Source organism: Oryctolagus cuniculus, chromosome 2 (assembly GCF_051225735.1).
Source record: "Oryctolagus cuniculus isolate XC-2025 breed Fujian yellow rabbit chromosome 2, ASM5122573v1, whole genome shotgun sequence".
In the NCBI taxonomy this organism is placed as follows: Eukaryota; Metazoa; Chordata; class Mammalia; order Lagomorpha; family Leporidae; genus Oryctolagus; species Oryctolagus cuniculus.
The window spans coordinates 33,312,985-33,328,510 of NC_142868.1; the positions used below are offsets into that span (position 1 = coordinate 33,312,985).

At 42.2% G+C, this 15,526-nt stretch overlaps 1 protein-coding gene across 2 annotated transcripts in view; it reads left to right on the forward strand.

Moving 5' to 3' along the window:
* The window catches only part of WDR19 (WD repeat domain 19), an 89,900-nt gene that overhangs the window by 48,706 nt on the left and 25,668 nt on the right, over window positions 1–15,526 (forward strand). For both annotated transcript variants that reach the window (XM_008275097.5, XM_051842452.3), the window contains exons 19-26: window positions 111–221; window positions 2,699–2,808; window positions 7,804–7,861; window positions 11,865–12,005; window positions 12,083–12,165; window positions 12,466–12,549; window positions 14,648–14,794; window positions 15,117–15,241. In XM_008275097.5, coding sequence (XP_008273319.1) covers window positions 111–221; window positions 2,699–2,808; window positions 7,804–7,861; window positions 11,865–12,005; window positions 12,083–12,165; window positions 12,466–12,549; window positions 14,648–14,794; window positions 15,117–15,241 — 859 coding nt within the window. The remainder of the gene's footprint in view (window positions 1–110; window positions 222–2,698; window positions 2,809–7,803; window positions 7,862–11,864; window positions 12,006–12,082; window positions 12,166–12,465; window positions 12,550–14,647; window positions 14,795–15,116; window positions 15,242–15,526) is intronic.

Sequence of the window (15,526 nt, forward strand, 5' to 3'; positions counted from 1 at the left end):
ATCAGTAAGCTTTCAATCTTATTCAGATATTTTAAATTTCCACAGTTAGTCTTACCTCAGTCTTAATAAACAGCTGAGTCTCTCCTCATCACAGCTGTTTTGTTTTGTAGGGAATAGAGGACCACAATCTTCTGGCAGGACACCTCTCCATGTTTACTAATGACTTCAACCAGGCCCAGGACCTGTATCTGGCATCCAGCTGTCCCATCGCTGCCCTAGAGGTAGGGCAGCAAACGCACCAGCGGCAGAGGGCGCCCCGAGGGTCCGCCTCTTGGTGGGGCTTCTGTTCTTCCCCGCTCCTCAGGTGTCCGCATTCAGCTCCAAGAACCCCTAAATACTCAGTCACTTTTAAGGTGTTTTCATTCTCCATTCTGGGGAGACACAGGAGGCAGGAGATTATCACTTCAGCAAATCATTTAAAGTCCGGATGTGCCCAAAGAGAATAGAGGGTGTAACCCACAAAAATGTGAACAAAGTGCAATAGCTAACATTTGTTGAATAGTCACATATCCCGGCATTTTTCTAAGCACTTGGCATTTATTATCTCCCTTAACCCTCACAATATCTTATGGTATAATACTGTTAGTTTTTCAGTTTTCCAAATAGGAAAACTGAGGCACTTTTACTTATTATATGAAATTCCCTTGTGTGTATGAAGAGGTGAGTCAAGAACAGTTTTGAGGGGTGAGCATTGCAGGTCGGGGACGAGAACCTAGTTCAAGAACCGGGAAGAAAATGTAGCAATGTAGACTAGCAATTGAGAGCATGGACTTCAGAGCTGGACATGCCTGCGTTCAAACACCAGCTCTCTGTACCCTGGGACAAGTTACTTCATCTTTCTGACCCCACAGCCCACTTCTTTAAAGTGGGGATAGCAGTATCCCACAGGGTGGCTGTAAATATTATAAAGTGGGAGTTTTGGACAGACATCTGGCCTAACAGGTAGGGTGCCAGTGAAGAGGCCTGTGTCCTATATTGGTGTCCCTGGGTTTGATGCCCGCCTCTGGCTCCTGACTCCAGGTTCCTGCTAATGCAGACCTTGGGAGGCAGCAGTGATGGCTCAAATGGTTGGGTTTCTGCCCCACGTGTAGAAGACCTGGATGGAATTCGTAGCTTCAGCACCCTGGCCTGGCCCAGGGGCATTGCAGGCCTTTGAGGAGTGGACCATATGTGGAACTATCTCCCCCCTCCTCAAAATTAAAATAAATAAAACAAAGATGGGAGTTAGTTCTTTTAGCACAGAATCTGATCAAAAGACACAAAAATGGTAACTATTACTGATTCCACCTGAAACATTTCTACAACTACATAGAAGCGATTGTTTTGAAAACATTTGTTGTGAATTTCACATCTTTGTTTTTTCAAATTGTACAAATATTCACTTTAAATTTTTAAACAAATTTTAAGAAAACATTAGGCCGGTGCCACCGCTCACATGGCTAATCCTCCGCCTGCGGCACCAGCACTCCAGGTGTTAGTCCCGGTCAGGGCGCCGGATTCCCGGATTCTGTCCCGGTTGCTCCTCTTCCAGGCCAGCTCTCTGCTGTGGCCCAGGAAGGCTGTGGAGGATGGCCCAGGTGCTTGGGCCCTGCACCCACATGGGAGACCAGGAGGAAGCACCTGGCTCCTGCCTTCGGATCAGCGCAGTGCGCAGGCATCAGTATTCACTGAGGTAGGACCGTCAGGATGAGTGAGGAGAAAAACGTGATCCTGGCTGTCCTGCATTTACCTGTGGACACTTGTCAAGTGCCAGTAGACTAGTAAAGGATATGTCCTAGTAGCCCTGTGTCCCACACTAGCCGTGGAACCTTGTGTACAGAACTAGCCCCTCTTTGCCTCAGTTTCTGGATCTCTGAAATGGGGTACAAGAATAGTTCATTGCAAAACAGTAGTTGTGAAATTTAAATAAGCTAATGCCTTAGAAAATACGTGGCAGAGGGCGAGCACTTAAACAATGTTAGCTGTTCTTAATTCTTTACAAACTGTGAATAAAGTGAGGATGAACTTTTGTTTTTTTTTTTGACAGGCAGAGTGGACAGTGAGAGAGAGAGACAGAGAGAAAGGTCTTCCTTTTGCTGTTGGTTCACCCTCCAATGGCCGCCGCGGTCGGCGCGCTGCGGCCAGCGCACTGCGCTGATCCGATGGCAGGAGCCAGGTACTTATCCTGGTCTCCCATGGGGTGCAGGGCCCAAGTACTTTAAAACATTCTTTAATGATTAAATTATATTTGGGGTTATGTGCCAGGCACTGATAGAAGTCCACAGGGACCAGGAAGAAAGAAACTTTGTTTTACGCTTTCTATCATTCGTGTTGCAGTACAGCTTCAGAGTTTCTGAAACAGTGACATCAATATCTACAGCGAAGTGTTTTCCGGCTTTTTAAAATTATCATCTCTCCCAGATGAAAATCTAAATTTGTTTGGATTAATTTTGGTTTAGTGTCTCCCTGCTGAGAAAAAACTTAGAAAGAATAAGATTTTGCTTGGTAGAACTGGATTTTGGAGGACTCTGAACATCGTGATAACTGTAGTGTCTTTGCCCCCGTGGAGCTGTCCCCACCATTGAGAACACATGCTATAGCAGTACGGCATCCTTGTAAACACCAAGTTTCATTATTTAAATGAAAAGCTTTTATAAAATATGCGACTTTGAAAAAAAAATCAGTTCTTTCAAAATTAAGATTTTTGTCGTCTTAACAGATGAGAAGAGATTTACAGCATTGGGACAGTGCTTTACAACTGGCAAAGCGTTTGGCCCCAGACCAAATACCATTTATATCTAAAGAATATGCTATTCAGCTGGAATTCACGTAAGTCCTTGTCTTTATACGTAGGTAATTACTGCCCATCTTCAGTTCTAAATTACAATTAATCATAAGGCCTTCCACCGATTGAAGAATTGCTTTTTAGGGAGAAAAAATATATACTAATTATACATCCAGGAATGTTTTATCTGACATCTGATTATGTATTATCACATCGTTTATCCACTTGGGCTTCTCAGCATCAAAATCCAAGTTTGGATTTAAGCCTTTTCTACATTTAGAGTCTGAATGTGGTTTTGAATCACAATTGGTAGTCAACAGTTAGGCAAAACATCTGGGGGACACCCTGCCCTATTCATTGCCTGTGCTCAAGATTGACCTCTTTTAATACTGAGGATTTTCATTTGTGCTGCCAAAACAGGATACTTGAAATGGGATCATTTATAAAGAGGAAACTTCTCACAGTTCTGGAGGCTGAGAAGTCTAAGAGCCAGGCACCAGCATCGGGTCAGGGCCTTCTTCCTTCATTGTAACATGGTAGGAGGCAGAAGGGCAAAGGCTGCCGAGTGCTACCTTTTAATCACCTCTGTAAGTCCCCACCTCCTCACACCATCCATTGGTGATTAAGTTTCAACCTGTGTATTTAGGGGAGACACAGACATTCTGTGGGGAGCAACTGAGACTAGACTAAGTTACTGGAATTAAGACTTATTCTATGCATCTGCTCTCCCACAATATGGCGCTGGGGAGGAGTAAACTTCTACGCAGCTGCCTCTCGCCAATTTGACTGATAACCTGCAGGAGCTGATCCTGCTCCTGATTGGAGGAGAGCAGCGTGCTTGGCGTGTGGGTAGCAGAGTTGGGATTGGTGGAAGAGGACTATAAAGGAGGAGAGAGACAACATGCACCGGGAACATCTGAAGGAACACCTGAGGAACATCTGAGCAGCCCCCGAGAGAGCCGGCCGGCGGTGTGCCGCTCCTCCTCGGAAGCGGGGAAAGCGGTGGGGGTGCCGCCCCTCCACGGAGGTGGAGGGACGGCAGCCAACCCGGGAAGGACCAGCAGCAAACCCGGGAAGGGCCGAGCAGACAAAAGAACAGCGCAGGATCCAATGTCGTTCCTCCGCGAGATGGGGGAGCGACAACATTCAAGCAATAGCAATCTTCATCTTCTGCTCGCTCAAAATTGTAGGTTTTTTAAAAAAATTTAATTGCATACGAATGAAAGAGAATGTTGAGAGGCAAGCCAAGATTTCACAGGAGGATGTTCAGTGTTGAGTAATAACTCTGTGATGCATGAATAGACTTCACAAATCTCTCCTGCCTTTGGAAATTCCATCATCTAAGGAGCTGAGAATTTTTGTGGTGTTCATAATTGCAAGGCCATCCTAATTGTCTTAATAGTCTTAATTGGAAGACTGTATATTTTTATTTCAGTGCTACATAAAAGTGTAATTTCAGAGGCATTGAGCATCCAGTTTTAAGTTAACATTCAGCTATGGTTAATGCCACTATTATAAGCACTTACAGAGACTATACATGAGTAACTATAAATTGGCACACATTTGTGCAGTGGCAACTATCTCACAACTGGATAATCTGACATTTATTATAAGATATAATCCAAGTTTTTTCAAAATATTACAATATGGAAAAATATTGACCTTGATAACCAAATTGATTCTAAACAGACATTTTTACATAGTTTCAGCTTACTTTCTTCTAGACTTTGATTCATTGAGAATATTGACAAATTATACTTATAGGAATTATTCTGTCAGAAAGTACTGCTTCATTTCGCATGAGGATACCCTATTTTTTTTTTGACAGGCAGAGTGGACAGTGAGAGAGAGAGACAGAGAGAAAGGTCTTCCTTTTACCGTTGGTTCACCCCCCAAGTGGCCGCTACTGCCGGTGTGTTGTGGCCGGTGTGCTGCGCCAATCCGAAGCCAGGAGCCAGGTGCTTCCTCCTGGTCTCCCATGCAGGTGCAGGGCCCTAGGACCTGGGCCATCCTCCACTGCACTCCCGGGCCACAGCAGAGAGCTGGCCTGGAAGAGGAGCAACCGGTTCAGAATCCAGCTCCCAAACTGGGACTAGAACCTGCGGTGCCGGCGCCACAGGTGGAGGATTAGCATAGTGAGCCACGGCGCCAGCCGAGGATACCCTATTTTAAAGTTTCTAATCTGCAGATAGAAACTTTTTGGGAGATTTTCTCTCTTACTCAGTTTTGATTTGAATTTGCCATGTTGGAATCGTTGCACATGACACAGGAGACAAAGCCACATTGCCTTGGCATTCCATCTTCATCCTGAGGATGTACAAAACTAATGTGCCAGAGAAAAAAGGTGATCTAACACCTCTCTACAAACCAGACTGTCCACAAGACTTTTATTTTTACTTCTCTCAGGGGAATTGGAGCTTTTTTAGCAAAGTCTCAAGCTTCATCTCACTAACTCAGAGGACATAAGGTCAGTTGGGAACTTGCGCATTGTTGTTGTACGTGATGGTAGTGGTGATGGTGGTTTTACCCTTTCCACTCAACACTTGACCATGAAACCACCAGTTTCCAATGCTTTCACTGCTGCTTGTATGTAGGCACTTCAACCCTGAGCGAAAACATCTTGGCACCCAACAATAGAAGAGTTTGCCTTGTGGTAACAGAGACTAATTTCGTGATAATTCATCAAGATCAAATCTTCAGTAGTCACTAGCTACTGATTTTGATGCCTAAGGCCCTGGGCCTTGTCTCAGTTCAACAGTCTGCTTATGCATCCAAGACCATGACTGAGGTCCAAGTGAGATCAGTCTGTCAAGTCTAGAAGAGATGTAGCTGTCCAGTGTGAGATGAGATCAATAATCCAGACACATAGAAGAGTTCCAAGTAAAATAATAATCAAACTTATAGGGGCAGACATTTGGCACAGTGGTTAAAACACTGCTTGGAATGCTTACATCCCATATCCAAGTGCTTGGGTTGAACTACTGGCTCCACTTCCAATTTCAGCTTTCTGCTAATGTGTATCCTGGGAGGCATCGGGTAATGGCCCAGATACTGAGTCTCTGCCATCCCTGTGAGAGGCCCAGATTGAGTTCCTGGCTCTGGCTCAGTCCTGGCCCAGCCCTCACTGTTGCAGAAATGTATGTGTCTGTCTCTGTCTCCATCTTTCAAGTAAATAAAATGTTTAATTAAATAAAACTAGTCAGCTGACACACAACAATGAAAATTCCAAAATCTTAATTTAATGCCTTCTAATTGAGCTTTCCCAAGGAGAACCTCAAGCTCTTAAAGGAGGACTGTGATTCCTGTTGTCAGGAGACATTCCTAGGAGAGTTGATGTAATTTGACACAAACATTAGAAATTTCCACTCCGGGATATTGCTGACTGAAGCCCTGGGCTGGTACTGTGGTCTGGATATGGTCTGAATGTGTTAGCCGAGGACACATGTGTTAGAAGCTTGATCCTCTGGACCATGATACTGAGAAGTGATGTTGAACCTGTGAGAGATAGGGCCTCTTGCATGCTAGACAGGTCGCTGAGAGCTCTGCCCTTGGAAGGAATTAATGTAGTTCTCCTAGGACCCCAGCTGGCTCCTAAGAGAGGAATTGTTATAAAAGAGCAAGCGTGGCTCCTCCCGTCTATGGCTTCCTTTCTCGCGTGTGATTTCTCCGCCTTGTGTGCGCTTCCACTGTTGATGCTGTAGCCTGGCCAAGAGGGCCCTCAACAGAGGCCAAATCAATGGGACTGCCCAGTCTTGGACTTTTAGCCTCCCGCACTGTGGGCTAAAAAAAATTCTGTGCAAATTACCAAGCTTCAGGTGTTTCAATATCACAGCAAAAAAGACTAATACAGCTGACAAAACAGAGTTCTTAATCAGCAGAACAACTTTTCTTCCGGGAACTTCCTTGTATATCAGTAGATGAAGAAACTGAAGTTGAGTGACTTGCTGTCTTAGTCAACTTTCCATTACCACAGCAAATACCTGAGAGGAGCTTCTGAGGCGGAAGGAGTCTTGTTTCGCTTACACTTCGGGAAGTTTGCAGTCCAAGAATGGGCATCCTATTAGTCTGGAGGATGATGAGGATGGTGAGGATTGTGGTACACGTGTGAGGTAGGAAGCAAGAAAGAGCAGCTAGGCCCAGCGTGGCCTTTCTAACTGACCCCTGCATGTGAACTACCCTTCCAGCATGCAACCCTGGTGGACCTACTTCCTGGATATCTTAATTGTGTCAAGTCTCCACCTTTAACGTGTCAGCCATTATCATCAGTCCATTATCCATTAACGTAAGACATTATGTTTTAAATGCCTGCAAGCCTTGAGGGAGTCAAATCCCATTCAACACTTGCCTAAGCTAATAAAGCAGAGCCAGAGCTGATCTCAAAAGATACCATTTTCAGAGCTGATTGTTAGGGAGGAGATGGTTTCTCAGGGAAGGTGGACCTCAAAGAATGCCCTAAGCAAACCATTATAACTCATTCTGTCTTAAATAATGAGAAGAAACTGTGATAATAAATGTCTTCTAGCTGTGCAATTCTGTGTTAGCTTCGGTCATGGCAGCAGGAAGTGTTATTTAACTCGGTGTAAGACCCAGGCCTGTGTTACTCCCATGTAATTCTCGGTGTGGTCTCCATTTCTACTTTCTAAGACACAGCAACCCAGATTCTCCCAATACCAGTGCATATACTTCTTATAAATACTGGGACTTGGGGAAAAGCACTGGCTTATATGGTCACATGATTGTCATTTAGTGCCCCAAAGGAAATAATAAACAAAAATGGCCCATAAAGTTTAATGCAGCTCTCCCCCACCCCCCACCAAATGCCTAGTGTACCACATAGTAAGTACCTTATACTGTAGCATAACCCAGTTGCATATTTTCAAAATCATTAAATAATGATGGGCTCCACTTTGAAAGAAATATTTCATCTGTGTTGTATATCACATCTTTTGTGAACTTAAACAACTCAACATCTCTTAAAATAATTATTTTAAATCTTGTATATGTAAAGTACTTAAATATTATTAAAACTTTTCTTCCAGGGGTGATTATGTAAATGCTTTGGCACATTATGAGAAAGGAATAACGGGTGATAACAAGGTAACCTTGAATAAGATCTACACCATTATGTTTGGGTTTGTTTTCAGCTTCATTCTAAAAACCCTAGTGCTATTTGCTTGTACAAGAATTTATTCATTATCTAGCAAGCAGGTCTCTCTCTCTTTTTTTTTTTTTTTCAGTTCATTAGCAAGTTTACAAGAACACTAATGGTATTTCAAAATATTTGTGGAAAAATGGAATTAAACATGTTTATTTTGATGCAAAAAATTTTGAAACTATGCATGGTTTTTTCATAATACACATTTTCCATGAACTTTCTGAAGACCTTTATGGTTAAATCATTTTAAAACAATTTAAACTCTTAAATTTGAGGATGACAGTGTTTTTATCAATCTGAAAAAGAAATGTTTTCCCTTTCATCCTAAATAGGAACTTCTAATTCACATTAAAAGTAAAATTTTTAACCCATCGCACTTATTGGCCAATATGATTCCCTAAGGGAATAGATGAAAAAAAAAAAAAAACAAAAAACTGTGGGGGCTGTTGCTGTGGCATAGGGGGTAAAGCTGCTGCCTGCAGTGCCAGCATCCCATATGGGTGCCAGTTCGAGTCCCAGCTAATGTGCCTAGGAAAGTAATGGAAGATGGCCCAAGTGCTTGGGTCCCTGCACCCACGTGGGAGACCCAGAAGAAGCTCCTGGCTTTGGATCAGTCCAGCTCCGGCTGTTGTCCATTTTGGGAGTGAATGATTGGATGGAAGACCTCTCTTTCTGCCTTTGCCTCTGCCTCTTTGCCTTTCAAATAGATAAATCTTTAAAAAAAACTATGGTCCATCCAAACAGCGAAGTATTAGAAGATCTTACAGATTAAAACAGATTCACATGTATTTATGTGGAAAGCAAAATGCTGCTGTGTACAGTTGTGGATAATTGGTTGAGTTTTGCTTGATGAATAGAAATAAGTAATTTTCTTAAATACATATTTGTCATACACCAACTGATTTTCATAAGGTCGTTTGTTCTTTTTAAAAGCTTCAGTAACCAATTTGAAAATGAATTTCCAGTCTATAAAAATTCATTCTGCCACTTCATTTCTTATACTACTGTATCTTTTTCCAATTTTTAAATTTTATTTGGAAGGCAGAGAAACAGAAGGTGGCAGGCAGAGATCTTCCATCTCTGTTTCACTCCCCAGATGCCCACGGCAGCTAGGGCTGGGCCAGGTGAAAACCAGGAGTCAGGAAGTCAAGCCAGGTCTCCCATGTGAGTGGCAGGGACCCTAGTACGTGAGCCGTCACCACTACACATTAACAGGAAGCTGGAGTCGGAAACAGAGTTAGAACCCAAACCTGTGGACTCCAGGTGGCAACTTAAGCTCTGTGGCAGACACCCGCCACGACATACTGTTTCTTTTCAAATGAGCTTTGAAAGCATGTACCACTGAGCTCCTGATTTTTCCATCCTATAATTTTAGCTCAGAAAGCTGTATTTTATAGTAAATTGAGGTTTTTAAGTTAATGTCTTATAAAGGTTGAAAACCTTTTTATTTTCTGTCTAAATCTCGATTTGTTACAGAATTAACACAAATTCACTATATTTGATTCTTTTTCTTTTTAAGATTTATTTATTATTTGAAAGGCAGAGTTACAGAGGCAGAGAGAGAGAGAGAGAGATGTCTTCCATCCACTGGTTCACTCCCCAAATGGCTGCAGTGGCCAGAGCTGGGCCCATCAAACCAGGAGCCAGGAGATTCTTCCACGTGGGTGCAGGAGCCCAAGGACTTTGGCCACCCTCTACTGCTTTCCCAAGCCATAGCAGAGAGCTGGATCGGAAGTGGAGCAGCTAGGACTTGAACCAGTGCCCATATGGGATGCTGGCACTGCAGGCTGGGGCTTTAACCTGCTGCACTACAGCGCCCACCCCGATATTCAATTCTTTAATTCACGGATGTATGCTGACATGAAAAGGGAGAATCTTGTTCTCTCTCCTTCACTCACACCACTTAATGGTAACTGCTGTGAATGAGTTTACATATTTCCATCCAGAATCTCTACTCAACATGCAGATATGTATGCACTGTGAATTTGTATTAAATGTGAACTCATTGATTTCCATTCATTTGGCAGAGTTTACTTGAGTATCCAATCTGTGCAAAGCAATTATTTTGCTTTCATTATAGCCTTTCCAAATTAATAAATATGTAAGTCTGTTAAGAGCTTCTAAGAGTCTATCATTTGTGTGTAGCTTAATTTTTTCATTCACTCCCTTATTGACTTAGTTATAAGGATTTTTTTTCCTATTATCAGAAATATCGCAGAGGCAGGTGTTTGGCACAGCAGTTAGGATGCCTCTTTGGGATGACCACATCCAGTGCCCAGCTTTGAGTCCTTGCTACTCTACTTCCAGTCCAGCTCCCTGCTAACGCACCTGGGAGAGAGCAAATGATGACTCATGTACATGGGTCCTACTACCCATGTTGGTGACCTGGATAAGAATTCCTGTCTCCTGGCTTCAGCCTGGCCCAGCCCCAGCTGTAACAGGCCTTTGAGGAATGAACCAGTGGATAGAAGATCTCTTTGTCTCTGTATCAAATACAATGAAAATAAAGAAATATTAAAAGTACTACAGGCACTACAAATAATATAGCTACCTAGTACGTGTATCTTTAGCTATTAAAGGTAGTATTTCTAAAAGATATGTTCTTATGAGATTTTTAGATCTTAATGTATGCTTTTAATTATTGCTAAACTGCTCTCAAAAAGAAGCTGTAGTAATTCATTCACCTATTAGTTATGTGTTTAATAGTGTTTATTTCACATATTCTCAACAATACTGAATGTTGTTAGTCATTTTACCTCCACCAAGCTGATAAGCAAAAATTACATTTTATGCGTATTTGATTATTAGTGAAGTTTAGCATGTTTTTCTTTATTCATTGGCAATTGTATTTTTATAAGAATTGGCTGATCATATTCTTTGCCTGTACATCAGTTGAGTTTGACATTTTCTTTGTTTGACTATATGTATTTTAGTTCATTATTTATGCTGTCAAATATAGTAACCACCAGCTACATGTATCTATTTAAATTAAATAAGGGATAAGCATTTAACATAGCTGTTAAGACACCATTTGGAATGCCCACATCATCTATCAGGGTACCTGGGTTCATTACTCAGCTCCAGCTTCCTGCAGGTGCATACCCTGGGAGGCAGCAGGTCGCTGGCTAAAATAACTGGGTCCCTGCACCCATGTGGGAGACTAGCTTCAGTTCTGGCTCTTGGCTTCAACCTGAACAATCCCTGACTGTTGCACACATTTGGGAATAATCCAGAAAATAAGAAATATTTCTTGCTGTCTCTCTGAAATAAATAAAATAAATAATTGGTTTCTTAAAAAGAATGGATTAATTCAGCCAAATTGAATTAAGATTCAGCTGCTGTGATACACTAGCAGTGTTTCAGATGCCCAGAAGCTAGTGTGACAGCCACCATACTAGACAGGGTAAATATGGAACATTCTTCCCTTGCAGGAAAGTTCTCCTGAACAAGCTGCTGTAGGTAACGGGAATTCTGACGCTCCATTTTACTAGTACAGATTAGAGATTTCATTGAAAAGATTTCTAGTTGCCCTTGTTATTTTTAATGAGTTAAACAATTCTGAATAAATAGTTTGTTTTATCATGTTTTGTAGAGAAATCTTCAACTTGATGATAAATTATATTTCTCCTAATTTTATTTGTAGCTTTTATGCTATGTAGCCACTATATTACTTCTTACATAAAATTTTATGCAGGAGGTCATAGAACTGTGATCTTAAGCATAAAAGTTCTAGACTTTGGTGGAAAAAAATGTAACTTTGTAATAGCTGCTTTTTATTTTTAAAAAAGAGTCCATATTCTTTCAAAATCATGAGACTTACCTGAAGAGAGAAAAATGAAAGGAAACTGTCACCTCTGGGTCATTTTAGATGGCATTAATTGTTCCCCCTGAAACCTGTCATGGTCAGTGAGGGTCTGATTGTTGGCATTGGCCTCGTGCTTGCAGGAACATGATGAAGTGTGTCTGGCGGGAGTGGCCCAGATGTCTATAAGAATGGGGGACATTCGCCGTGGGGTCAACCAAGCCCTCGCACACCCGAGCCGCGTCCTTAAAAGAGACTGTGGAGCTATACTGGAGAGCATGAAGGTATTCTCTGTGCAGAAATACTCCTGTGGTCTCAGACAGCATCACTTTCCTATTTTAATAATCCCACGTCCTATTAGCAATTTTCAGAAGCAGCCCAGCTGTACGAGAAAGGTCTCTACTACGACAAAGCTGCATCCGTTTACATCCGCTGTAAGAACTGGTAAGAGCTGAACATCCTGTAGGTTTCAGTTGGGGAAATCTCTAATCAGAAAAATTACTGGGGAAAAAATATTAAACATCTTATTGTCCCAAAAGACTGAAGGGACCGGCTTTCAGTATCTTTTCCTTGAAGGGTGGTGGTTGAGCAAACTCAATTAGATCTCTCTTACCTATCGGAGTCGAGGTTTCTGAAAGATCCCCATAACTGGTTTGGGAATCCTGAAGACTGACATGTGGTTGTAGGAGGTTACTTGGGAGTGAGTGCAGTGCTGATAGTATTCTCCCAAATCTGCCTTGCTAGGGTAAAAGTCGGCGAGCTTCTGCCCCATGTTTCTTCTCCCAAGATCCACTTGCAGTACGCCAAAGCTAAAGAAGCCGATGGAAGGTTTGTGCAATTTCTCAAATTTATGCAGATATAAAATGATGTTGGCTTTATAAATTAACCACTGATCCTTTCAACACTCTAAGAAAGGCAAAACAGAGAAAAATAGAAAACCTTGCTGTGTGCCCCTCACTAGCCTGAAGTGCCAGACCAGGGCCGTCTTCCTGCACCTCAGTCTTTCCTGTGTGTATGTAAATAGGCTCCCACTCTCTCTTTGTGTGCGTGTGTTTTAAATACTAGAAGTTGGTAATTTTTTATATAATATGGCATGAAAATTAAGTTAAAGAATCATTTTATTTAAAGATTTATTTATTTGCAAGTCAGAGTTACAGAGAGAGGAGAGGCAGAGAGAGAGAGAGAGGTCTTCCATCCGATGGTTCACCCTTCAGATGGCCTCAACGGCTGGAGTTGCGCCGATCTGAAGCCAGGAGCTTCTTCCAGGTCTCCCACGCCATCTTCCACTGCCCTCCCAGGCCATAGTGGAGAGCTGGATCGGAAGAGGAGCAGCCGGGTCTTGAACCGGCGCCCACATGGGATGCCGGCGCTTCAGGCCAGGGCATTAAGCCACTACGCCACAGCGCCGGCCCCAAAGAATCATTTGATTAAGAAGGACGATTTAAGGATGCAGAGGAAAAGAAAAGGGAGGAGGCATGAATTCTGCCCTGTGGTTGCACTACTTAAGCCCCAAAACAGCATTAAACATAGCCATGGATGGTTACTACCTTAAAGATACAGAGGTCTCCTACCACTTAGAAGAGACTCCAAGACACCAAGAAAATGGGCTTAAAGAAAAGAAGACAAGTTGCAGAGGAGGAAATACAATTACAAAACTGTATTTTGTGTAAACCTGAAAAAGTTTTACCTAACGGTATTAAAACAACCTATCACATTTGGAAAGATTTGTTTTAAACTAATATCATACTGTCAAATGCCCTTATTATGCATGACTGATGGAAGTATAAATTTACGTAGCCTTTAGAGTGACTTGGAAATATCTACTATGAAACTTTTAAACCTTTTAGAAAAGAAGTGTTGGGCAACAGAGGTAGACACTAAAATGTCTTCCTGAGATAGAAACAGCTGGAGAGCTAGTTGGATCCAAATGGAAGTCCTGAGCTCCATCTAGAGGTCGACAAAGAGATTTTATTGGTCACCATGAAGCTGTATCTGTAATTGTGGAAAATGTTTGTATTTTCTGTGTTTTCTAGGATAATCCTATATCAGTAATATGACATTCCCACTCAGGAAGAAAAAAATAGAATGTATAAAATTGTATGCTTTTGACTGGTTTAAGAAAATACTATTTAATATTGATGTTGTACTGTTGGCTTATCAACCCCCTTAAAAAAAACATAGTGAAATGGTTCCTGGTATTTCTGATGAAGAAAAATAAGCAATAAAATAGAAAAGTGTCCCAAACGTTTACTGATATTTTGAGTGTTAAGAATGTTTTGGGACCGGTGCCGCGGCTCACTAGGCTAATCCTCTGCCTGCGGCACTGGCACCCCAGGTTCTAGTCCCGGTCAGGGCGCCAGATTCTGTTCCAGTTGCTCCTCTTCCAGTGCAGCTCTCTGCTGTGGCCCGGGAAGGCAGTGGAGGATGGCCCAAGTGCTTGGGCCCTGTACCCACATGGGAGATCAGGAGAATCACCTGGCTCCTGGCTTCGGATCAGCGCAGCGCAGGCCGTAGCGGCCATTTGGGGGGTGAACCAACGGCAAAAGGAAGACCTTTCTCTCTGTCTCTCTCTCTCACTGTCCACTCTGCCTGTCCAAAAAAAAAAAAAATTTACTTATTTATTTGCAAGGCAGAGTTACAGAGAGAGCGAGATCTTCCATGCACTGTTTAACTTCCAAATGGCTGCAATGGCTGGGGCCAGCCAAAGCCAGGAGCCAAGAGTTTCCTTCTGGTGTCCCACATGGGTGGCAGGTCCCAAGCACTTGGGCCATCCTCTGCTGCTCTCCCAGGCACGTTAGCAGGGAGCCAGGTCAGAATTGGAGCAGCTAGGACATGTACTGGCACTCATGGGATGCCAGCATCGCACAGGTGGCAGCTTTACTCACTATGCCACAACACTGGCCCCTAAACTAAATATTTCTTGCAGATACAAAGAAGCTGTCGTGGCTTATGAAAATGCAAAACAGTGGGACAGTGTGATCCGGATCTACCTTGATCACCTCAATAATCCTGAAAAAGCCGTCAGTGTTGTCAGAGACACCCAGTCTCTGGATGGAGCCAAAATGGTCGCCAGGTAACAGTGCATTCATATTTTTTCATTTTCAAACACTGATCTTAAAAGAAAGCCCACACCTCTCCCCACAAATAAGTAAATTCAAAAGGAATATTTGTTCTTTTGAATTTTTTTTGTGTGTATTTAAGTGTTTAAACTCAAAGGCTGTCTTACATGGTCAGCATATGAGAACACATTTTTCATGAATAAGTATATAATGTAGAATTGCAGTTTATCCAACAGGTTTTTTTATTCTTTTTAATCAGTTATTCTAATTCAAAAATATTTTGCTTCACAAATCATAAACTTACTTTGTATGAGTCACTCTAATTACTTTGTTTAGATTTTTTCTACAGCTAGGTGACTACGGGTCTGCCATCCAGTTTCTTGTCATGTCCAAATGTAACAATGAGGCCTTCACACTGGCTCAGCAACACAACAAAATGGAAATCTACGCAGACATCATTGGTAAATTGGCATTGTTTTCCCTAATTCCTCCTATGGATTTTAAACAGAAAAACATTGACACTCATGATCTAATTATCAGATCACAGTTGGTGTAGATGTATCCCCTTATACATAGACACAGGTATCTAAATGTATGTTACTTGTTAGATTTCAAGATCCCTACTATTTCAAGGTGAGATGCTATCATAAAAAGAACCGTTTTCAAAAATCAAGGTTTTTGGGGGGTGAATTCCAAGAGAGATCAGATTCCCTAAATCTGGCTATTTGTCAACCACTAAAGTAAAG